The 25,259-nt window shown below is 43.8% G+C and overlaps 1 protein-coding gene across 1 annotated transcript in view; it reads right to left on the reverse strand.

Moving 5' to 3' along the window:
* The window catches only part of LOC138644799 (aldehyde oxidase 1-like), a 155,432-nt gene that overhangs the window by 18,862 nt on the left and 111,311 nt on the right, over nt 1–25,259 (reverse strand). Inside the window, exon 32 of the mRNA XM_069733617.1 lies at nt 881–1,069. Coding sequence (XP_069589718.1) covers nt 881–1,069 — 189 coding nt within the window. The remainder of the gene's footprint in view (nt 1–880; nt 1,070–25,259) is intronic.

Consider the following 25,259-nt stretch of genomic DNA (forward strand, 5'->3'; position numbering starts at 1 on the left):
GAAGAGCATGTACCATAAGAGGGACAGTGTGGGGGTCATATTTTGTGAAGACAATATAGTGAGGGGCAATTTTTCATTCAGGAGCATTATAATGACACTTGTATCTTTAAGGGCATCGTGAAGATGAAGAAAAGAAGAACGACTCCAGAGACGACATCATCTATAAGGTACCTGGATGTAAATGTTAATTGTGATACTGACTAACTCTCATGTTTTTATTTATGTTAGGAGCATTAAAGGGGATGTCCAGGTTTGTAATGAGTCTGCAGTCATTCTTCGTGACTGCAGACTTCTGAGTTCTCACAGTGCTCATTGCACGCTGTCAGGATTCTCTCGTGCTGGCAATTTACATACATGTGGTCACGTGCTGACTAGACATGTGTGGCCTCCGTCAATGAAAATGAACTGAGCGAGGCCGGGCACGTCTAGTCGGAATGTGTTCAGAATTATACAAATCACATGCTTGTACTGACATGACCGTCCACCAGCAAGGGAGAATCCTAAAAGTGTCCAGTGCATTCGTTGTGAGAATTCAGAAGTCTGCGATGTCAGGATTCAGGTCAGCAGGTTCCAGTAGTCGTCACATGGACACCTCACTCATATGTGACTTTCACACTTATGGTCTGGTGACAACGAGCTTTTCTTCTGCTTCTCAGTTTTTCACTGAACATTGAGAGCATTAGGGAGAGGAGCTTGTGGGTACATGACTAAGTGCGCAAATCGCATATGTGCTGGGGGGGGGGGGAGGGGGGGGGGGGCGCCAAAATGAATTCTTGCCCCGGGTGCCAGAAACCCTAGATACGCCTCTGCTCGGTATTGTAACGATGCAATATACATTTGTTGTACGTATTTTTGAGTCTTCACTTTAAATGCTTCTTACCTTGGATGAATATATAGCATAAGAGTTTTGTGAAAAAGGAAGCAGTGTTACATTAAACTCCTTTGGAATGTCATAAACTGATGGGATCTTGTAAGATCCTGCCCCATTTGTTAGCAATGCACCCGCTGGAGAGTAGTGTAGCTCTTCTGTTGTATAAAGCCCAATTCCTTGGACAAAAGCACCTTCGATCTAAGGATATACACAGAGAAAAAGCAATTGTCATCCTTATACAATCCATATGGCATGTGTTTTTATACAAATGGAGGATCTCATGTTAAAGTATTGCAATGTATCCATAAAATTTGGATGCTGTACGGTTGATTTGCATGGGACCCAATTTTTTTTACTTGAATATCTGAGTCTGATCTGACATATGGAAAAAAGTAATGCATGCTTCGATTTTTTTTTTTTTTTTTTTTTTTAAGTGCAGATTTGGTCTGTGAAAAAAATCTGCTCATTGAGCAGCATAATTGAATAACATTGGTCCTAATGCTGTCTGAGCAATGTAAGTTTTTTTCACAGACTGCGCTCGGATCAAAGATATGGCCTTGTGAACTTGGCCTCATGACAATGCACCTTACCAGTTCTTAGGCTGGTTTCACATTTGCGGACAAGGGCTTTGCGGAGGACTGCGTAGTTCCTCCGTGAAGCCCCTCCCACTGCCGCACCTCTTCCTTCAGCTCCGCCTACGTTGGCATGCGTCCTGCGTACTCCATCTTTAACATTGGGTACGCAGGCCATGCGGATGCCTCCACATGCATCGTTTTCACGCTGCGCCAAACGCAACATGTTGCATTTTGTTGCGGTCGGGGCAGCGTGAAAACGACGCATGCGGAGGCATCCCCATACATCCGCATGGCCTGCGCACCCAATGTTAAAGATAGGGTATGCAGGACACATGCGGATGTAGACTGAGCTGAAGGAAGAGGCATGGCAGGGGCAGGGCCTAACGGAGGAACTACGCAGTTCTCCGCAAAGCCCTCGTCTGCAGATGTTAAACCAGCCTTATCTATGATATTTTGTCCATAAACCATACTTATGTACAATTATTATATATACGTTATCTAAAAGCCACATTCACTTGTAAATTAATGTAAGTTGCATGAAACTGTGAATATAACTAGAGATGAGCGAATTTGATTGGGTCAGGGCTTATTCGGCAAGCTATAGCGCTTACCGAATAAGCTGCAGAGGGAATCCGGATACCTGGATCAGCTGTTCAGCTCTGCAGCTGCGTGTGTCACGGCTGTGTCACAGTCACAGCACATGCACGGAGAGCCAAACAAACAGGCTCTCCATGCGCGACACTTGCAGCTGCGGAGCTGAACGGCTGATCAGCCGGAGCGATCCAGGAAGCTGGGTTCCCTCTGCAGCTTATTTGGTAAGCGCTATAGCTCGCTGAATAAGAGGGAACCCGAACAAATTTGCCAACTCTAAATATAACATACATAAGGTGTAATTGTTGGATCTCAAAGTGATAGAAATGTCCAAATAGCAACAAAGCCATTTAACCCAGAATAATTAGCAGCACGTGGTATAAAGAAAAACTTTAATCAGAAAATTACTTGTTCTTTAAATCAAGTTTTTAAATTACATGTGTGTTTTTTAGAAAATGGTAATTTTCTTTAGAATTTGTATATAAAAAAAAAATAGTAATCTTGCAATTTTCATATTGGCCACTTGGGCTTTTTTTTTTTTTTTTAGACCTTTAACCCCTTTCTGACATGTGACGTACTATCCCGTCGAGGTGGGGTGGGCCCGTATGACCACCGACGGGATAGTACATCATAGCGATCAGCCACGCTCACGGGGGGAGTGCGGCCGAGTGTCAGCTGACTATCGCAGCTGACATCCGGCACTATGTGCCAGGAGCGGACACGGACCGCCCCCGGCACATTAACCTCCGCCACACTGCGATCAAACATGATCGCAGTGTTCCGGCGGTATAGAGAAGCATCGCGCAGGGAGGGGGCTCCCTGCGGGCTTCCCTGAGACCCCCGGAACAATGCGATGTGATCATGTTGCTCCGAGGGTCTCCTACCTTGTACCTTCCTCCCTGCAGCAGGCCAGGATCCAAAATGGCTGCGGGGCTGCATACAGGTCCTGCAGGGAGGTGGCTTCACAGCGCCTGCTCAGAGCACCCGCCGAGAAGCCTCTATGAGTACACGTCAGATCGCTGATCTGACACAGTGCACAGCAAAGTGTCAGATCAGCGATCTTACACTATAACATGGTGCCCCCCTTGGAGCAATGTTATAGTGTAAGAAAAAAAATATTCACATGTGTAAAAAAAAAAAAAAAAAAAAATTCCGAAAAAAAAAAAAATATATTGTTCCTATAAATACATTTCTTTATCTAAATAAAAAATAAAAAAATAAAAGTACACATATTTAGTATCGCCGCGTCCGTAACGACCCAACCTATAAAACTGTCCTGCTAGTTATACCCTTCAGTGAACACCATAAAAAAAAAATGAGGCAAAAAACAATGCTTTATTATCATACCGCCAAACAAAAGTAACATAGTAACATAGTAACATAGTTAGTAAGGCCGAAAAAAGACATTTGTCCATCCAGTTCAGCCTATATTCCATCATAATAAATACCCAGATCTACGTCCTTCTACAGAACCTAATAATTGTATGATACAATATTGTTCTGCTCCAGGAAGACATCCAGGCCTTTCTTGAACCCCTCGACTGAGTTCGCCATCACCACCTCCTCAGGCAAGCAATTCCAGATTCTCACTGCCCTAACAGTAAAGAATCCTCTTCTATGTTGGTGGAAAAACCTTCTCTCCTCCAGACGCAAAGAATGCCCCCTTGTGCCCGTCACCTTCCTTGGTATAAACAGATCCTCAGCGAGATATTTGTATTGTCCCCTTATATACTTATACATGGTTATTAGATCGCCCCTCAGTCGTCTTTTTTCTAGACTAAATAATCCTAATTTCGCTAATCTATCTGGGTATTGTAGTTCTCCCATCCCCTTTATTAATTTTGTTGCCCTCCTTTGTACTCTCTCTAGTTCCATTATATCCTTCCTGAGCACCGGTGCCCAAAACTGGACACAGTACTCCATGTGCGGTCTAACTAGGGATTTGTACAGAGGCAGTATAATGCTCTCATCATGTGTATCCAGACCTCTTTTAATGCACCCCATGATCCTGTTTGCCTTGGCAGCTGCTGCCTGGCACTGGCTGCTCCAGGTAAGTTTATCATTAACTAGGATCCCCAAGTCCTTCTCCCTGTCAGATTTACCCAGTGGTTTCCCGTTCAGTGTGTAATGGTGATATTGATTCCCTCTTCCCATGTGTATAACCTTACATTTATCATTGTTAAACCTCATCTGCCACCTTTCAGCCCAAGTTTCCAACTTATCCAGATCCATCTGTAGCAGAATACTATCTTCTCTTGTATTAACTGCTTTACATAGTTTTGTATCATCTGCAAATATCGATATTTTACTGTGTAAACCTTCTACCAGATCATTAATGAATATGTTGAAGAGAACAGGTCCCAATACTGACCCCTGCGGTACCCCACTGGTCACAGCGACCCAGTTAGAGACTATACCATTTATAACCACCCTCTGCTTTCTATCACTAAGCCAGTTACTAACCCATTTACACACATTTTCCCCCAGACCAAGCATTCTCATTTTGTGTACCAACCTCTTGTGCGGCACGGTATCAAACGCTTTGGAAAAATCGAGATATACCACGTCCAATGACTCACCGTGGTCCAGCCTATAGCTTACCTCTTCATAAAAACTGATTAGATTGGTTTGACAGGAGCGATTTCTCATAAACCCATGCTGATATGGAGTTAAACAGTTATTCTCATTGAGATAATCCAGAATAACATCCCTCAGAAACCCTTCAAATATTTTACCAACAATAGAGGTTAGACTTACTGGCCTATAATTTCCAGGTTCACTTTTAGAGCCCTTTTTGAATATTGGCACCACATTTGCTATGCGCCAGTCCTGCGGAACAGACCCTGTCGCTATAGAGTCACTAAAAATAAGAAATAATGGTTTGTCTATTACATTACTTAGTTCTCTTAGTACTCGTGGGTGTATGCCATCCGGACCCGGAGATTTATCTATTTTAATCTTATTTAGCCGGTTTCGCACCTCTTCTTGGGTTAGATTGGTGACCCTTAATATAGGGTTTTCATTGTTTCTTGGGATTTCACCTAGCATTTCATTTTCCACCGTGAATACCGTGGAGAAGAAGGTGTTTGATATGTTAGCTTTTTCCTCGTCATCTACAACCATTCTTTCCTCACTATTTTTTAAGGGGCCTACATTTTCAGTTTTTATTCTTTTACTATTGATATAGTTGAAGAACAGTTTGGGATTAGTTTTACTCTCCTTAGCAATGTGCTTCTCTGTTTCCTTTTTGGCAGCTTTAATTAGTTTTTTAGATAAAGTATTTTTCTCCCTATAGTTTTTTAGAGCTTCAATGGTGCCATCCTGCTTTAGTAGTGCAAATGCTTTCTTTTTACTGTTAATTGCCTGTCTTACTTCTTTGTTTAGCCACATTGGGTTTTTCCTATTTCTAGTCCTTTTATTCCCACAAGGTATAAACCGCTTACACTGCCTATTTAGGATGTTCTTAAACATTTCCCATTTATTATCTGTATTCTTATTTCTGAGGATATTGTCCCAGTCTACCAGATTAAGGGCATCTCTAAGCTGGTCAAACTTTGCCTTCCTAAAGTTCAATGTTTTTGTGACTCCCTGACAAGTCCCCCTAGTGAAAGACAGGTGAAACTGCGAAAGTGGAATAACACGCGATCAAAAAGACGGATATAAATAACCATGGTACCGCTGAAAATGTCATCTTGTCCCGCAAAAAACGAGCTGCCGTACAGCATCATCAGCGAAAAAATAAAAAAGTTATAGTCCTCAGAATAAAGCGATGCAAGAATAATTATTTTTTCTATAAAAGAGTTCTTATCGTATAAAAGCGCCAAAACATAAAAAAAATATAAATGAGGTATCGCTGGAATCAAACTGACCCGAAGAATAAAACTGCTTTATCCATTTTACCAAACGCGGAACGGTATAAACACCCCCCCCCTCCCCAAAAGAAATTCATGAATAGCTGTTTTTTGGTCATTCTGCCTCACAAATATCAGAATAAAAAGCGATCAAAAATGTCACGTGCCCGAAAATGTTACCAATAAAAACGTCAACTCGTCCCACAAAAAACAAAATTTGGAAAAATTATAGCTCTCAAAATGTGGTAACGCAAAAAATATTTTTTGCAATAAAAAGCGTCTTTTAGTGTGTGACGGCTGCCAATCATGAAAATCCGCTAAAAAAACCCACTATAAAAGTAAATCAAACCCCCCTTCATCACTCCCTTAGTTAGGGAAAAATTTAAAAAATATATTTATTTCCATTTTCCCATTAGGGTTAGAGCTAGGGTTAGGGCTAAGGCTACAGTTAGGGTTGGGGATAGGGCTAGGGTTGGGGCTAAGGTTAGGGTTAGGATTACATTTACGGTTGGGAATAGGGTTGGGATTAGGGTTAGGGGTGTGTCAGGGTTAGGAGTGTGGTTAGGGTTATCGTTGGGATTTTGGGGTGTGTTTGGATTAGGGTTTCAGTTATAATTGGGGGGTTTACACTGTTTAGGCACATCAGGGGCTCTCCAAACACGACATGGCGTCAGATCTCAATTCCAGCCAATTTTGCTTTGAAAAAGTAAAACAGTGTTCCTTCCCTTCCGAGCTCTCCCGTGCACCCAAACAGGGGTTTACCCCAACATATGGGGTATCAGCGTACTCAGGACAAATTGAACAGCTTTTGGGGGCCAATTTCTCCTGTTACCCTTGGGAAAATACAAAACTGGGGGCTAAAAAATATTTTTTGTGGAAAAAAAAAGATTTTTTATTTTCACGGTTCTGCGTTATAAACTGTAGTGAAACACTTCACTTAGGGGTTCAAAATTGTCACAACACACCTATATAAGTTCCTTGGGGGGTCTAGTTTCCAATATGGGGTCACCTGTGGGGGGGTTTCTACTGTTTAGGTACATTAGGGATTCTGCAAACGCAATGTGACGCCTGCAGACCAATCCATCTAAGTCTGCATTCCAAATGGCGCTCCTTCCCTTCCGAGCTCTGCCATGCGCTCAAACGGTGGTTCCCCCCACATATGGGGTATCAGCGTACCCAGGACAAATTGGACAACAACTTTTGGGGTCCAATTTCAACTGTTACCCTTGGGAAAATACAAAACTGGGGGCTAAAAAATAATTTTTGTGGAAAAAAAAAAGATTTTTTATTTTCACGGTTCTGCGTTATAAACTGTAGTGAAACACTTGGGGGTTCAAAGTTCTCACAACACATCTAGATAAGTTCCTTGGGGGGTCTAGTTTCCAATATGGGGTCACTTGTGGGGGGTTTCAATGTTTAGGCACATCAGTGGCTCTCTAAACGCAACATGGCGTCCCATCTCAACTCAAGTCAATTTTGCATTGAAAAGTCAAATGGCGCTCCTTCCCTTCCGAACTCTGCCATGCGCCCAAACAGTGGTTTACCCCCACATATGGGGTATCAGCATACTCAGGACAAATTGTACAACAACATTTTTTCCTATTTCTTCTCTTACCCTTGGGAAAATAAAAAATTGTGGGCGCAATTATCATTTTTGTGAAAAAATATGATTTTTTATTTTTACGGCTCTGCATTATAAACTTCTGTGAAGCACTTGGTGGGACAAAGTGCTCACCACACATCTAGATAAGTTCCTTAGGGGGTCTACTTTCCAAAATGGTGTCACTTGTGGGGAGTTTCATTTTTTAGGCACATCAGTGGCTCTCCAAACGCAACATTGTTCTCATCTCAATTCCTGTCAATTTTGCATTGAAAAGTCAAACGGCGCTCCTTCCCTTCCGAGCTCTGCCATGCGCCCAAACAGTGGTTTACCCTCACATATGGGGTATCAGCGTACTCAGGACAAATTGTACAACAACTTTTGGGGTCCATTTTCTCCTGTTACCCTTGGTAAAATAAAACAAATTGGAGCTGAAGTAAATTTTTTTGTGAAAAAAATTTAAATGTTCATTTGTATTTAAACATTCCAAAAATTCCTGTGAAACACCTGAAGGGTTAATAAACTTCTTGAATGTGGTTTTGAGAACCTTGAGGGGTGCAGTTTTTAGAATGGTGTCACACTTGGTTATTTTCTATCATATAGACCCCTCAAAATGACTTCAAATAAGATGTGGTCCCTAAAAAAAAAATGGTGTTGTAAAAATGAGAAATTGCTGGTCAACTTTTAACCCTTAACTCCCTAACAACAAAAAAAATTTTGTTCCAAAATTGTGCTGATGTAAAGTAGACATGTGGGAAATGTTACTTATTAAGCATTTTGTGTGACATATCTCTGTGATTTAATTGCATAAAAATTCAAAGTTGAAAAATTGCGAAATTTTCAAAATTTTCGCCAAATTTCCGTTTTTTTTCACAAATAAATGCAGATAATATCAAAGAAATGTTACCAGTGACATGAAGTACAATATGTCACAAGAAAACAATGTCAGAATCACCGGGATCCGTTGAAGCGTTCCAGAGTTATAACCTCATAAAGGGACAGTGGTCAGAATTGTAAAAATTGGCCCGGTCATTAACGTGCAAACCACCCTTGGGGGTAAAGGGGTTAAGGAAGAGTTTTCAGCAGGCAGGAATCGAATAATAGAAACACCTCTATACACAGCTGATATCAAACGATCCACATTTCATATTAGGCGACGTCACAGCTGCCCATGCCCCTCCTTTCTTTACATTGAATGTTGCACACAATCATTCAATGCTTCAATGCAATTGAAAGGGCCAGGGTCTGACCATTGTATACAGGTCTATATACAGGTGTTGTTTCCTGAAACATCAGGAAATAAATTAGAGCCTAAAAAGTCCCCACTGACCAGTGTGAAACTTTTAAGATTTCTAAATGTTACTTTTGATACAAACACTGACAAACATTTAAATCAGATTTCATGTGTAAAATGTTTTTTTTTTTAATACGGAAGTTTATTTTCTAATGACTTTAAATTAGAAGGTCATGTAATTCTTTGTCAAATATACCAATTATTTCAATATAATATGTTTTGACTCCAATAAAGAGAATCTATCATTAGGTTTTTGCCATATAATTTGAGAGCAGCATAATGTAGGGGCAGAGACCCTGATTCCCTTTTTTAGGCTGCAGTACAAAATCATCTCTCCCCATATTAAAAATAATGTGATCATCTGTTACTCACACTCCCCAGGTCCAGCACTGTGTCTCCAAGTCTGCTCAGGTGATACAGACTGCAGCAGTAATTCCATGTCTACCACGCTGCAGCCAATCACTGAGAACCGTGGCTCTGCTGATGTAGACTGCATAAGCTGTTAAGCACAGTGATTGATTGCTTTGGAAAGTTTTTTTAATGTATTTCCCTGACAATATTTTTTCAGTCTGAAAAATTCAAGGAAAAACTCTGTGTATGGGTGTGACCTGGACATGGCACCGAAAGGACACACTCACTGATAGCTGTTTCCTCAGACCTGAGTTCTTAGGGGAAGTAAAAGCACATTGGAGCCTCCCACATGCCATCTGCTATGGGAAAGAAAGGCAGGAGACCAAAGGTTAATTTGAGGTCCTCCACCTCCGTCAGCACATCTGGTTGGTAGCTTTTATTATCAGAGGGCTCCTCTTCCTGCTAGTCAGCAGGCGCCATTACCACTTCACCTCAGCGTGGAACAAGAAGCAGTCTTAACCCTAATGATGATAGACAGCTCAAGTTCTCTTCTCTCTTAATGTCTGCCTCACAAGATAACAGCTCCACATATCTCCAGGTATTCTCACCTGTAGCGCTGCGGTGTCCTCGCTGTGTGGTGAGAAGGCAGTGACCCGACATCAGTTCAAAATAAAGTCTCATTTAATGTACAGCGTACTCACAAGCAGAAAGTAAAACAGATCCTCCGGATCGCAGCCGGGAAAACAAAGACAGTCCATGACCAGTTACCATGGGCAACTGCACCACCGTGTACGCTGGGGAGCCAGGCCTTTGGCTCCGCTTGGCCCTGTGTTGCCTCACACAGGAAGAGCTCTGCAAAAAAAACCTGCTCGGTCTGCTTCCAAGACCAACACTGACACACCCAAACCCTTCCTGCAAGGTTTTTTTCTCTCCCCTTGGAATCTGTAGCCATGGGCCACTCATAAGATCCGGCCTGGAGGAAAAGGAAGATGTCACACAGGTTGTGGCCATCATAGTGCTTACAAACAGACACTGGATCTTCACAGCAAATAAACAGTCTGTTTAACCCCTTCATGATGGAGCCCTTTTTCGTTTTTGCCTTTTCGCTCCCCTCCTTCCCAGATCCATAACATTTTTATTTTTCCGTCAATATGGCCATGTGAGAGCTTGTTTTTTGCGGGATGAGTTGTACTTTTCAACTACATCATTGGTTTTACCATGTCTTGTAATAGAAAACGGGGAAAAAATTCCAAGTGAGGTGAAATTGCAAAAAAAGTGCAATCCCACACTCATTTTTTGTTTAGCTTTTTTGCTAGGTTCACTAAATGCTAAAAGTGACCTGCCATTGTGATTATTCAGGTCATTATGAGTTCATAGACACCAAACATGTCTAGGTTATTTTTTATCTAAGTGGTAAAAAAAATTTCCAAAGTTTGCTAAAAAAAAAAAAAAGAACTGCGCAATTTTTCGATACCTGTAGCATTTCCATTTTTCGTGACCTGGAGATGAGCAAGGGCTTATTTTTTGCGCACCAAGCTGACATTTTTAATGATACCATCTTGGTGCAGATACATTCTTTTGATTGCCCGTTATTGCATTTTAATGCAATGTTGCAGCGACCCAAAAAACGTAATTCTGGCTTTTAAAATTTTTTTTCTCATTACGCCGTTTAGCGATCAGGTTAATTCATTTTTTTTATTGATAGATCAGGCGATTCTGAACACGGCGATACCAAATATGTGTATGTTTGATTTTTTTTTTATTGTTTTATTTTGAATGGGGCGAAAGGGGGGTGATTTAAACTTTTAGATTTTTTTTATTTTTTTCATATTTTTTTTTTTTAATTTTTATTTACTTTTATCATGCTTCAATAACTTCCATGGGAGGCTAGAAGCTGGCACAACTTGATTGGCTCTGCTACATAGAGGCGATGGTCAGATCGCTCCTATGTAGCTGAATTCCTGCATTGCTATGAGCGCAGACCACAGGGTGGCGCTCACAGCAATCCGGCATCAACAACCATAGAGGCTTCTGGTTGTCATGCCGACACAATGCTGATCCCCGATCACGTGACGGGGGTCAGCGATGCGCGCATTTCCGGCCCGATGGCCGGAAGCACTAGTTAAATGCCGCTGCCAGCGTTTGATAGCGGCATTTAACCAGTTAATAGCGGCAGATGGATCGCGATTCCACCCATCGCTATTGCGGGCACATGTCAGCTGTACAAAACAGTTGACATGTCCCGGCTTTGAAGTGGGCTCAGCGCCAGAGCCCACATCAAAGGCGGAGGCACGACATGTGCAGTGGGGTTAATATGGTTGATGTCCAAGAAAATCGCAATCACCGTAATAATGTCTGGGTAAGGGGTATACCCCAAAGCATCAATGCACAAGCGATTATGCGAACACTGCGGACATTATTCACTAATATCCTTTGTGATCCTATTGATAAGGAGCTAGAGATCGACACTAGTGCACTAGGTCCTTGTGGCCCAGATCCTGAGCATCCAAGGGACATTATATGTTGCATACATTTTTTCAATATATAAATGATTATTATGAGGAAAGCAAGGGAGTTGGACCCTGTTGATTTAATACACCGTAAAACGTATATAATTGCTCACAGATATATCTCGAATAACACATGCTCAAAGAAGGGTGATTTAATCACTCCTTGGTGCCATCTGGGAAAATGGCCTGATGTACAGTACTACTGGGGGTACCCATTTCAGTTGAAGGTCTGGAAAAATGGAACATTGTCTATTTTGAAAATTCCAAGAGACATAAGACCATTCTGTGATGACCTGAACATCCCCAGAATCCATATATCTTGAATGTCCACCTGCTCTACCATTGCTACAGAGAGTTCTAGCACTTCGCAGAAGGCGCTCAATAGATCAGGAACTTGATGGTGATGCATTTAGAGGGGAGAGGAACTCTCCAATTATATGAGCTACTGAAATTAATGTGGTCTCTCCTGATGAGAGAGACAGTTTGTAGATAATTACTTTTTTCTTTTAGCATATAATTAGATATAGCTAAATAAAGTTTTAAGTGCCACTCTTCTACTATACAGCATGTCTCAGTTCATATAATATCTTAGAACAGCATTGAAATTGAGTTAACATTATATTATTCTAAAATCAGGCAGTATTACCTTATATATTCCACGATTTCCTCCAGTGGCAGACAGACAGAAAAAGACCCCTGTGCAAGAACAATATATGGGCCCTTTGCAGCCCAACATCTCCTAAAAATGCAAAACTGCACCTGCTTTTGAGGTATAAATGGGCCCCTTACCTCTTGGCCCCCTAATACGAACCCTAGGTCTGAAAGTTTGACTCAAGCCTATAAAGAGATGTCCTCAATTATGGACTTACATTAGGTTCAGCTTTTTTCGCAGTTTCCTAGTGTTCAATTTATTCATTTATAATCTTAGATGAGACGCTGAGAGGTAGATTTTACTATCTAACGTCTAAACTTCCTCCTTGCTTGTAATCTCTTTATCCATTTTTCCTTTCCCCTTCCCCCCCTCCTTTTTTGTTTCTGCATATAACATGGTATAACTCAAAACCTGCACATTAAATCTCAGAGGACTTAAAGTGAACCTGTCAGCAGGATTGTGCACAGTACCCTACAGACAGTGTCAGGTCAGCATTGTTATACTGATTAAAATTATACCTTGGTTGATGAAATCCGTCTTGTGGTTGTTGTTTAATCTTTATTTTCAGTTTTCAGTTAATGATATGGTCGTGCTCCAGGGCGGCCTGTGGGGGTCTTCCCGTGGTGCTCTGATTAGCTATTCTGTTATGATCTGGTGGTTTAGGAGCAACATGGGACGAGCTCTGAAGGAAGTGGTACCTGTACTGACCGCAGTCCCTAAGCTCAACACAACACTAGAAGTAGCCGTGGGATGCTCCTGACACTCCCTAGGTACCTCGTCACAGCCTAAGATCTAACTACCCCTAAAGAAAGAAACAGGAAAACTATCTTGCCTCAGAGAAAATCCCCAAAGGATAGATAGCCCCCCACAAGTAATGACTGTGAGTGAGAGGGAAAAGACATACACAGAATGAAACCAGGATGAGCACAGGAGGCCAGACTAGCTAGATAGATAGGACAGGATGGAATACTGTGCGGTCAGTAAAAAACACTACAAAAAATCCACACAGAGTTTACAAAAATCTCCACACCTGACTAAAGGTGTGGAGGGTAAATCTGCTTCCCAGAGCTTCCAGCTTCACTGAATTAATTCATACTGACAAGCTGGACAAACATAGAAAGCACAGAACGGATAAGTCCACAACCTGTGGACAGAAAAGAGCAAGCAAGGACTTAACTTTGCTGAACTGGTCAGGATAACAGGGAAATCCAAAGAGATGTGAATCCAACCAGGAACCATTGACAAGTGGCCCAAGCTGAAGGAAAGAGCCAGGCTAAATAGCCGAGCAGAATAGACAATCAGTGGAAGCAGCTGCGGACTGCTAAATCCAAGGAGCAGCCATTCCACTTGAAACCACCGGAGGGAGCCCAAGAGCAGAACTCACAAAAGTGCCACTTACAACCACCGGAGGGAGCCCAAGAGCGGAATTCACAACAGTACCCCCCCTTGAGGAGGGGTCACCGAACCCTCCCCAGAGCCCCCAGGCCGATCAGGACGAGCCAAGTGAAAAGCACGAACCAAATCGGCGGCATGGACATCGGAGGCAACAACCCAAGAACTATCCTCCTGGCCATAACCCTTCCACTTGACAAGATACTGAAGCCTCCGCCTCGAAAAACGAGAATCCAAAATTTTCTCAACCTCATATTCCAACTCTCCCTCAACCAACACCGGGGCAGGAGGATCAACCGAGGGAACAACGGGCACCACATATCTCCGCAACAAAGATCTATAGAAAACATTATGAATGGCAAAAGAGGCTGGAAGAGCCAAACGAAAAGACGCCGGATTGATAATTTCAGAAATCTTATAAGGACCAATAAACCGAGGCTTAAACTTAGGGGAAGAAACCTTCATAGGAACATGACGAGAAGACAACCAAACCAAATCCCCCACATGAAGCCGGGGACCAACACACCGACGGCGGTTAGCAAAACGTTGAGCCCTTTCCTGAGACAACGTCAAATTGTCCACCACATGAGTCCAAATCTGCTGCAGCCTGTCCACCACAGAATCCACACCAGGACAATCAGAAGGCTCAACCTGCCTAGAAGAAAAACGAGGATGAAAACCGAAATTACAAAAGAAAGGTGAAACCAAAGTAGCTGAACTAGCCCGATTATTAAGGGCAAACTCGGCCAACGGCAAGAAAGCCACCCAATCATCCTGATCAGCAGACACAAAGCATCTCAAATAGGTCTCCAAGGTCTGATTAGTTCGCTCAGTTTGGCCATTAGTCTGAGGATGAAACGCCGAAGAAAAAGACAAATCAATGCCCATCCTAGCACAAAAGGCCCGCCAAAACCTAGAGACAAACTGAGAACCTCTGTCAGACACAATATTCTCCGGAATGCCATGCAAACGAACCACATGCTGAAAAAAACAATGGAACCAAATATGAGGAGGAAGGCAACTTAGGCAAAGGTACAAGATGGACCATTTTGGAGAACCGGTCACAAACAACCCAGATAACAGACATCTTCTGGGAAACAGGAAGATCCGAAATAAAATCCATGGAAATATGCGTCCAGGGCCTCTCAGGGACCGGCAAAGGCAAAAGCAACCCACTTGCGCGGGAACAGCAAGGCTTGGCCCGGGGGCAGGTCCCACAGGACTGCACAAAAGCACGCACATCGCGCGACAAGGAAGGCCACCAAAAGGACCTAGCAACCAAATCTCTGGTACCAAAAATCCCAGGATGACCAGCCAACACTGAACAATGAACCTCAGAAATCACCTTACTTGTCCAACCATCAGGAACAAATAGCTTCCCCACTGGACAGCGGTCAGGCCTATCAGCCTGAAATTCCCGAAGCACCCGCCGCAAATCAGGGGAGATGGCAGAAAGAATCACCCCTTCCTTAAGAATGCCAACCGGCTCAAGGACTCCAGGAGAATCAGGCGAAAAACTCCTAGAGAGGGCATCAGCCTTAACATTCTTAGATCCCGGAAGATACGAGACCACAAAATCAAAACGGGAGAAAAACAGGGACCATAGAGCCTGTCTAGGATTCAGCCGCTTGGCCGACTCGAGGTAAATCAGATTCTTATGATCAGTCAAGACCACAACGCGGTGCTTAGCTCCCTCAAGCCAATGTCGCCACTCCTCAAACGCCCACTTCATAGCCAACAACTCCCGATTGCCGACATCATAATTGCGTTCCGCAGGCAAAAACTTTCTGGAAAAAAAAGCACACGGTTTCATCAAAGAACCATCAGAATCCCTCTGAGACAAAACGGCCCCTGCCCCAATCTCAGAAGCGTCAACCTCAACCTGAAAAGGAAGAGAAACATCCGGCTGACGCAACACAGGGGCAGAAGTAAATCGGCGTTTAAGCTCCCGAAAGGCCTCAACAGCCGCAGAGGACCAATTCGTCACATCAGCACCTTTCTTCGTCAAATCAGTAAGGGGCTTAACCACACTGGAAAAGTTGGCAATGAAACGGCGATAGAAATTAGCAAAACCCAAAAATTTTTGAAGGCTCTTCACAGATGTGGTTTGAATCCAGTCATGAATAGCTTGGACCTTAACAGGATCCATTTCCATAGACGAGGGAGAAAAAATAAAACCCAAAAAAGAGACCTTCTGATCTCCGAATAGGCACTTAGACGCCTTCACAAATAAAGCATTATCACGAAGGATCTGGAATACCATCCTGACCTGCTTCACATGAGACTCCCAATCATCGGAAAAAATCAAAATATCATCCAAATATACAACCATGAATTTATCAAGATAATTGCGGAAAATATCATGCATGAAGGATTGGAACACAGATGGAGCATTAGAGAGCCCGAATGGCATCACAAGGTATTCAAAATGGCCTTCGGGCGTATTAAATGCAGTTTTCCATTCGTCACCCTGTTTAATACGAACAAGATTATATGCCCCTCGGAGGTCAATCTTAGTAAACCAACTAGCCCCCTTAATCTGAGCAAACAAATCAGAAAGCAAAGGCAAGGGGTATTGGAATTTGACCGTGATCTTATTAAGAAGACGATAATCTATACAGGGTCTCAAGGAGCCATCCTTCTTAGCAACAAAAAAGAAACCCGCTCCCAATGGTGACGAAGACGGCCGAATATGCCCCTTCTCCAAAGATTCCTTAACATAGCTCCGCATGGCGGCATGCTCTGGCACAGACAGATTGAAAAGTCGGCCCTTAGGGTACTTACAACCAGGAATCAAGTTAATAGCACAGTCACAGTCCCTATGTGGAGGAAGGGAACTGGACTTGGGCTCATCAAATACCTCCTGGAAATCCGACAAAAACTCAGGGACCTCAGAAGAGGGGGAAGAGGAAATTGACATCAAAGGAACGTCACTATGTACCCCTTGACAACCCCAATTAGTCACAGACATAGTTTTCCAATCCAGCACCGGATTATGTTCCTGTAACCATGGAAAACCCAGTACAACAACATCATGCAGGTTATGCAACACCAGAAAACGGCAATTTTCCTGATGTGCTGGAGCCATGTACATGGTCATCTGCGTCCAGTACTGAGGTTTATCCTTGGCCAATGGTGTAGCATCAATGCCCCTCAAAGGAATAGGGCTCTGCAAAGGCTGCAAGGAAAAACCACAGCGCCTGGCGAATTCTAAGTCCATTAAGTTCAGGGCAGCGCCTGAATCCACAAATGCCCTGACAGAAAAGGACGACAATGAGCAAATCAGGGTCACAGATAAAAGAAATTTAGGCTGTACAGTACTAATGGTAACAGACCTAGCGACCCTCCTAGTACGTTTAGGGCAATCAGAAATAACATGAGCAGAATCACCACAGTAAAAACACAGCCCATTCTGATGTCTGAATTCCTGCCGTTCTGTTCTAGTCAAAATCCTATCACATTGCATAGGTTCAGGACTCTGCTCAGAGGACACTGCCATATGGTGCATAGCTTTGCGCTCGCGCAGACGCCGATCAATCTGAATGGCTAGAGACATAGATTCGCTCAAACCAGTAGGCGTAGGGAAGCCCACCATAACATCTTTAAGGGCTTCAGAAAGACCTTTTCTGAAAATAGCAGCCAGAGCATCCTCATTCCATTTAGTGAGCACAGACCATTTCCTAAATTTCTGGCAGTATAATTCTGCCGCTTCCTGACCTTGACACAGGGCCAACAGGGTTTTTTCTGCATGATCCACAGAATTAGGTTCGTCATACAATAATCCGAGTGCTTGAAAAAATGTGTCTACATTCAGCAATGCCGGATCACCTGATTCAAGGGAGAATGCCCAGTCCTGAGGGTCACCACACAGCAAGGATATGATGATTTTAACTTGCTGAATGGGATCACCAGAAGAACGGGGTTTGAAAGCAAAAAACAATTTGCAGTTATTTTTAAAGTTCAAAAACTTGGATCTGTCCCCAAAAAACAAATCAGGAGTAGGAATTCTAGGCTCCAAAGCCGGAGTCTGGACAACATAATCTTGGAAACTCTGTACTCTTGTAGCAAGTTGATCCACACGAGAAAACAAACTCTGAACATCCATGCCAGAGCATAAATCCTGAACCACCCAGAGATCAAGAGGAAAAAAAAAAAAGACAGAACAGAGCACAGAAAAAAAAAATGGCTCAGAATTTTTTCCTTCTTTTGAGATGCATTTAATTCATTTTTGGCCACTTGTACTGTTATGATCTGGTGGTTTAGCAGCAACATGGGACGAGCTCTGAAGGAAGTGGTACCTGTACTGACCGCAGTCCCCAAGCTCAACACAACACTAGAAGTAGCCGTGGGATGCTCCTGACACTCCCTAGGCACTTCGTCACAGCCTAAGATCTAACTACCCCTAAAGAAAGAAACAGGAAAACTATCTTGCCTCAGAGAAAATCCCCAAAGGATAGATAGCCCCCCACAAGTAATGACTGTGAGTGGAGAGGGAAAAGACATACACAGAATGAAACCAGGATGAGCACAGGAGGCCAGACTAGCTAGATAGATAGGACAGGATGGAATACTGTGCGGTCAGTAAAAAACACTACAAAAAATCCACACAGAGTTTACAAAAATCTCCACACCTGACTAAAGGTGTGGAGGGTAAATCTGCTTCCCAGAGCTTCCAGCTTCACTGAATTAATTCATACTGACAAGCTGGACAAACATAGAAAGCACAGAACGGATAAGTCCACAACCTGTGGACAGAAAAGAGCAAGCAAGGACTTAACTTTGCTGAACTGGTCAGGATAACAGGGAAATCCAAAGAGATGTGAATCCAACCAGGAACCATTGACAAGTGGCCCAAGCTGAAGGAAAGAGCCAGGCTAAATAGCCGAGCAAAATAGACAATCAGTGGAAGCAGCTGCGGACTGCTAAATCCAAGGAGCAGCCATTCCACTTAAAACCACCGGAGGGAGCCCAAGAGCAGAACTAACAAAAGTGCCACTTACAACCACCGGAGGGAGCCCAAGAGCGGAATTCACAACACTATTCATAATGAAGACAGCTGACTGGTCATCAATCCCTCACTGACCTGCCCCCTAGTTTGCATAATGATGAACGTCTTTTGAAACTTTAATCACTTAAAGTGAACCTGACAGGATTGTGCACAGTAAACTACAGACAGTGTCAGGTCGGTGCTGTTATACTGATTACAATGATGCCTGGGTTGATGAAATCCGTCTTGTGGTTGTTGTGTAATCTTTATTTTTAGTTTTGAGTTATTGATATGCTCGTGCTCCGGGGCGGCCTGTGGGGGTCTGCATGTGAAACTCTGATTAGCTATTCATAATGGAAGACTGCTGACAGGTCACTGATCCCTCACTGACCTGCCCCCTAGTTTACATAATGGATATTATATTTACAGTACATACTGAAAAAAAACCCTGCTTACTCGCGTCTGCGCTGCAGCATAATTGCATGTGTAATGTGCATATAATTATTATGGTTGAGGTTCTCCTGATATTAAAAAAAAATCCATTTGAAAATGGCACCAGCCGCGCCTGTGCAAGTAGCAGCTATCAGTGTATATAGAGGTGATCCAATAGTTGCTACTGTGCATGCGGAGACGGTGCCATCTTGCTAGAGAAAAAAAATTCCTGTTTCAAGATGGCACTGCCCGTGCATGTGCTGCAGAATTTTTTTTAATCTTCTCTAGCAAGATGACACATGACTGCATGCGCAGTAGCAGCTATTGGAGCACCTCTACATACACCGATAGCTGTTACTGCACAGGTGCGAGGAGCACCATTTTCATTTTTTTTTTTATATATCAGGAGAACCTCTACCATAATAATTATATGCACATTACACATGTGACTATGTTTCAGCGCAGGCGCCACGGCATGCAGAAGTGTTTTTTTTTTCAGCATGTATATACAAGGTGGGCCATTTATAAAGTTGCATCCAAAATGACCGACTTCAAAATGGCCGCCATGGTCACCATCCATCTTGAAAAGTTTTCCCCCTCCCATATACTAATGTGCAGGGCTGGACTGACCATTTGGCAATGCTGGCAAATGCCAGAAGGGCCTGCTTGGTTGTGGGCTGCCTTGTCTGTAATGTTGTTAGCAGAATCAGTGTTCTCAACACACCCATACTGCTAAGAATTGTGAAGGAGCACAAAGTCGCTGACTCCGTCACTTACCCCAGCAGCCACGGGGATCATTAGTATATTGGCCTTGTAGTAAATCTTACTTTCCTCCATCCAGGGAAATATTAGTAATATATTCTATCTGGTGCTTGGGGACAGGGACAACATGGGCCTGTGTGATTTCAAATGCCAGGGCTGAATTTCAGCCCCAGTCCGTTCCTGCTAATTTGCCACAAACAGGAAGTTGATATCCCCAACCATTCCCATTTTATTTAGGTATATCCATATACATGGCCCACCCAGATGTATCCATATAAATGGCCCACCCAGTATAATATTCATTATGTAAACTAGGGGGGGCAGGTGTTGTGAATTCTGTGGCAGAGCTCCCTCCTGTGGTCACAAGTGGTACTTCGGCTGATTCTCTCTGTGAGCTTCCGTTGGTGGAGGAAAGTGGTACTGCGGCTTCTGAGTTTCCTTCCTCAGGTGATGTGGTGAAGTCGTTAGGTGCTGCTCTATTTAACTCCACCTAGTGCTTGCTGGTAGCTCTGGGACGCAGAGGGTGTACCTCCGTGCCGTTAGTTCAGTACGGAGGGTCTTTTTGCCCCCTTTGCGTGGTTTTTGTAGGGTTTTGTGTTGACCGCAAAGTTACCTTTTCTATCCTCGCTCTGTTCAGAAAGTCGGGCCTCACTTTGCTAAATCTATTTCATCTCTACGTTTGTCTTTTCATCTTAACTCACAGTCATTATTTGTGGGGGCTGCCTTTTCCTTTGGGGTATTTCTCTGAGGCAAGGTAGGCTTATTTTCTATCTTCAGGCTAGCTAGTTTCTCAGGCTGTGCCGAGTTGCATAGGGAGCGTTAGGCGCAATCCACGGCTGCCTCTAGTGTGGTTGGAGAGGATTAGGGATTGCGGTCAGCAGAGTTCCCACGTCTCAGAGCTCGTTCTATGTTTTTTGGATTATTGTCAGGTCACTGTATGTGCTCTGACCTCTATGTCCATTGTGGTACTGAATTACCTTTCATAACAGTACTGGAGGCCCAAAGTACTAATGATTCTCAATAGAGGGAAAAAAGAAGTTCTGAGACCATTTTTTTTTTTCTCTGCACTGTGTTTTGCCTTTTTTTTCCCCTAGACATTTGGGTGGTTCAGGACACAGGTGTAGCGATGGACATTAAAGGTCTGTCTTCATGTGTGGATCAGCTCTCGGCAAGAGTACAAAATATTCAAGACTTTGTGGTTCAGAATTCTATGTTAGAACCAAGAATTCCTATTCCTGATTTGTTTTTTGGAGATAGAACTAAATTTCTGAGTTTCAAAAATAATTGTAAACTATTTCTGGCTTTGAAACCTCGCTCCTCTGGTGACCCAGTTCAACAAGTTAGGATCATTATTTCTTTTTTACGTGGCGACCCTCAGGACTGGGCATTTTCTCTTGCGTCAGGAGATCTTGCATTAAGTAATATCGATGCGTTTTTCCTGGCGCTCGGATTGCTGTACGATGAACCTAATTCAGTGGATCAGGCAGAGAAAAATTTGCTGGCTCTGTGTCAGGGTCAGGATGAGATAGAGGTATATTGTCAGAAATTTAGAAAGTGGTCCGTACTCACTCAATGGAATGAAGGTGCGCTCGCAGCTATTTTCAGAAAAGGTCTCTCTGAAGCCCTTAAGGATGTCATGGTGGGATTTCCTATGCCTGCTGGTCTGAATGAGTCTATGTCTTTGGCCATTCAGATCGGTCGACGCTTGCGGGAGCGTAAATCTGTGCACCATTTGGCGGTATTACCTGAGCTTAAACCTGAGCCTATGCAGTGCGATAGGACTTTGACCAGAGTTGAACGGCAAGAACACAGACGTCTGAATGGGCTGTGTTTCTACTGTGGTGATTCCACTCATGCTATCTCTGATTGTCCTAAGCGGTTCGCTAGATCTGCCACCATTGGTACAGTACAGTCAAAATTTCTTTTGTCCGTTACCTTGATCTGCTCTTTGTCATCGTATTCTGTCATGGCATTTGTGGATTCAGGCGCTGCCCTGAATTTGATGGACTTGGAGTATGCTAGGCGTTGTGGGTTTTTCTTGGAGCCCTTGCAGTGTCCTATTCCATTAAGAGGAATTGATGCTACGCCTTTGGCCAAGAATAAGCCTCAGTACTGGACCCAGCTGACCATGTGCATGGCTCCTGCACATCAGGAGGTTATTCGCTTTCTGGTGTTGCATAATCTGCATGATGTGGTCGTGTTGGGGTTGCCATGGCTGCAAGTCCATAATCCAGTATTAGATTGGAAATCCATGTCTGTGTCCAGCTGGGGTTGTCAGGGGGTACATGGTGATGTCCCATTTCTGACTATTTCGTCATCCACCCCTTCTGAGGTTCTAGAGTTCTTGTCTGATTACCGGGATGTATTTGATGAGCCCAAGTCCGATACCCTACCTCCGCATAGGGATTGTGATTGTGCTATCGATTTGATTCCTGGTAGTAAATTCCCAAAAGGTCGACTGTTTAATTTATCTGTACCTGAGCACGCCGCTATGCGGAGTTATGTGAAGGAGTCCTTGGAGAAGGGGCATATTCGCCCGTCATCGTCGCCATTAGGAGCAGGGTTCTTTTTTTGTAGCCAAGAAGGATGGTTCACTGAGACCTTGTATAGATTACCGCCTTCTAAATAAGATCACGGTTAAATTTCAGTACCCCTTGCCGTTGTTATCTGATTTGTTTGCTCGGATTAAGGGGGCTAGTTGGTTCACCAAGATAGATCTTCGTGGTGCGTATAATCTTGTGCGTATTAAGCGAGGCGATGAATGGAAAACTGCATTTAATACGCCCGAGGGCCATTTTGAGTATCTAGTAATGCCATTCGGACTTGCCAATGCTCCATCAGTGTTTCAGTCCTTTATGCATGACATCTTCCGAGAGTACCTGGATATATTCCTGATTGTGTACTTGGATGACATTTTGATCTTCTCGGATGATTGGGAGTCTCATGTGAAGCAGGTCAGAACGGTGTTTCAGGTCCTGCGTGCTAATTCTTTGTTTGTGAAGGGATCAAAGTGTCTCTTTGGTGTTCAGAAGGTTTCATTTTTGGGGTTCATCTTTTCCCCTTCTACTATCGAGATGGACCCTGTTAAGGTCCAAGCCATCCATGATTGGACTCAGCCGACATCTCTGAAAAGTCTGCAAAAGTTCTTGGGCTTTGCTAATTTTTATCGTCGCTTCATCTGCAATTTTTCTAGTATTGCTAAACCATTGACCGATTTGACCAAGAAGGGTGCTGATGTGGTCAATTGGTCTTCTGCTGCTGTGGAAGCTTTTCAAGAGTTGAAGCGTCGTTTTTCTTCTGCCCCTGTGTTGTGTCAACCAGATGTTTCGCTTCCGTTCCAGGTCGAGGTTGATGCTTCTGAGATTGGAGCAGGGGCTGTTTTGTCGCAGAGAAGTTCTGATTGCTCGGTGATGAAACCATGCGCCTTCTTTTCCAGGAAGTTTTCGCCTGCTGAGCGAAATTATGATGTGGGCAATCGAGAGCTGCTGGCCATGAAGTGGGCATTCGAGGAGTGGCGTCATTGGCTCGAAGGAGCTAAGCATCGCGTGGTGGTCTTGACTGATCATAAGAACTTGACTTATCTCGAGTCTGCCAAGCGCTTGAATCCTAGACAGGCTCGTTGGTCGCTGTTTTTTGCCCGTTTTGACTTTGTGATTTCGTACCTTCCGGGCTCTAAAAATGTGAAGGCGGATGCTCTGTCTAGGAGTTTTGTGCCCGACTCGCCGGGTTTGTCTGAGCCGGCGGGTATCCTCAAAGAGGGAGTAATTGTGTCTGCCATCTCCCCTGATTTGCGGCGGGTGCTGCAAAAATTTCAGGCTAATAAACCTGATCGTTGCCCAGAGGAGAAACTGTTTGTCCCTGATAGGTGGACGAATAAAGTTATCTCTGAGGTTCATTGTTCGGTGTTGGCTGGTCATCCTGGAATCTTTGGTACCAGAGAGTTAGTGGCTAGATCCTTTTGGTGGCCATCTCTGTCGCGGGATGTGCGTACTTTTGTGCAGTCCTGTGGGATTTGTGCTCGGGCTAAGCCCTGCTGTTCTCGTGCCAGTGGGTTGCTTTTGCCCTTGCCGGTCCCGAAGAGGCCTTGGACACATATCTCTATGGATTTTATTTCGGATCTCCCCGTCTCTCAAAAGATGTCAGTCATTTGGGTGGTCTGTGATCGCTTCTCTAAGATGGTCCATTTGGTACCCTTGTCTAAATTGCCTTCCTCCTCTGATTTGGTGCCATTGTTCTTCCAGCATGTGGTTCGTTTACATGGCATTCCAGAGAATATAGTTTCTGACAGAGGTTCCCAGTTTGTTTCGAGGTTTTGGCGAGCCTTTTGTGGTAGGATGGGCATTGACTTGTCTTTTTCCTCGGCTTTCCATCCTCAGACTAATGGCCAGACCGAACGAACCAATCAGACCTTGGAAACATATCTGAGATGCTTTGTTTCTGCTGATCAGGATGACTGGGTGTCCTTTTTGCCTTTGGCTGAGTTCGCCCTTAATAATCGGGCTAGCTCGGCTACCTTGGTTTCGCCGTTTTTCTGCAACTCTGGGTTCCATCCTCGTTTCTCTTCAGGGCAGGTTGAGTCTTCGGACTGTCCTGGTGTGGATACTGTGGTGGACAGGTTGCAGCAGATTTGGACTCTTGTAGTGGACAATTTGACCTTGTCCCAGGAGAAGGCTCAACGTTTCGCTAATCGCAGACGCTGTGTGGGTCCCCGACTTCGTGTTGGGGATTTGGTTTGGTTATCTTCTCGTCATATTCCTATGAAGGTTTCCTCTCCTAAGTTTAAACCTCGTTTCATTGGTCCGTATAGGATTTCTGAGGTTCTTCTGTGTCTTTTCATCTGACCCTTCCAGATTCCTTTTCCATACATAACGTATTCCATAGGTCATTGTTGCGGAGATACGTGGCACCTATGGTTCCATCTGTTGATCCTCCTGCCCCGGTTTTGGTGGAGGGGGAGTTGGAGTATATTGTGGAGAAGATTTTGGATTCTCGTGTTTCAAGACGGAAACTCCAGTATCTGGTTAAGTGGAAGGGTTATGCTCAGGAAGATAATTCCTGGGTCTTTGCCTCTTATGTCCATGCTCCTGATCTTGTTCGTGCCTTTCATATGGCTCATCCTGGTTGTCCTGGGGGCTCTGGTGAGGGTTCGGTGACCCCTCCTCAAGGGGGGGTACTGTTGTGAATTCTGTGGCAGAGCTCCCTCCTGTGGTCACAAGTGGTACTTCGGCTGATTCTCTCTGTGAGCTTCCGTTGGTGGAGGAAAGTGGTACTGCGGCTTCTGAGTTTCCTTCCTCAGGTGATGTGGTGAAGTCGTTAGGTGCTGCTCTATTTAACTCCACCTAGTGCTTTGATCCTGGCCTCCAGTCAATGTTCTAGTATTGGACCTGTTTC

The sequence above is a fragment of the Ranitomeya imitator genome, chromosome 7 (assembly GCF_032444005.1).
Source record: "Ranitomeya imitator isolate aRanImi1 chromosome 7, aRanImi1.pri, whole genome shotgun sequence".
Lineage (NCBI taxonomy): Eukaryota > Metazoa > Chordata > Amphibia > Anura > Dendrobatidae > Ranitomeya > Ranitomeya imitator.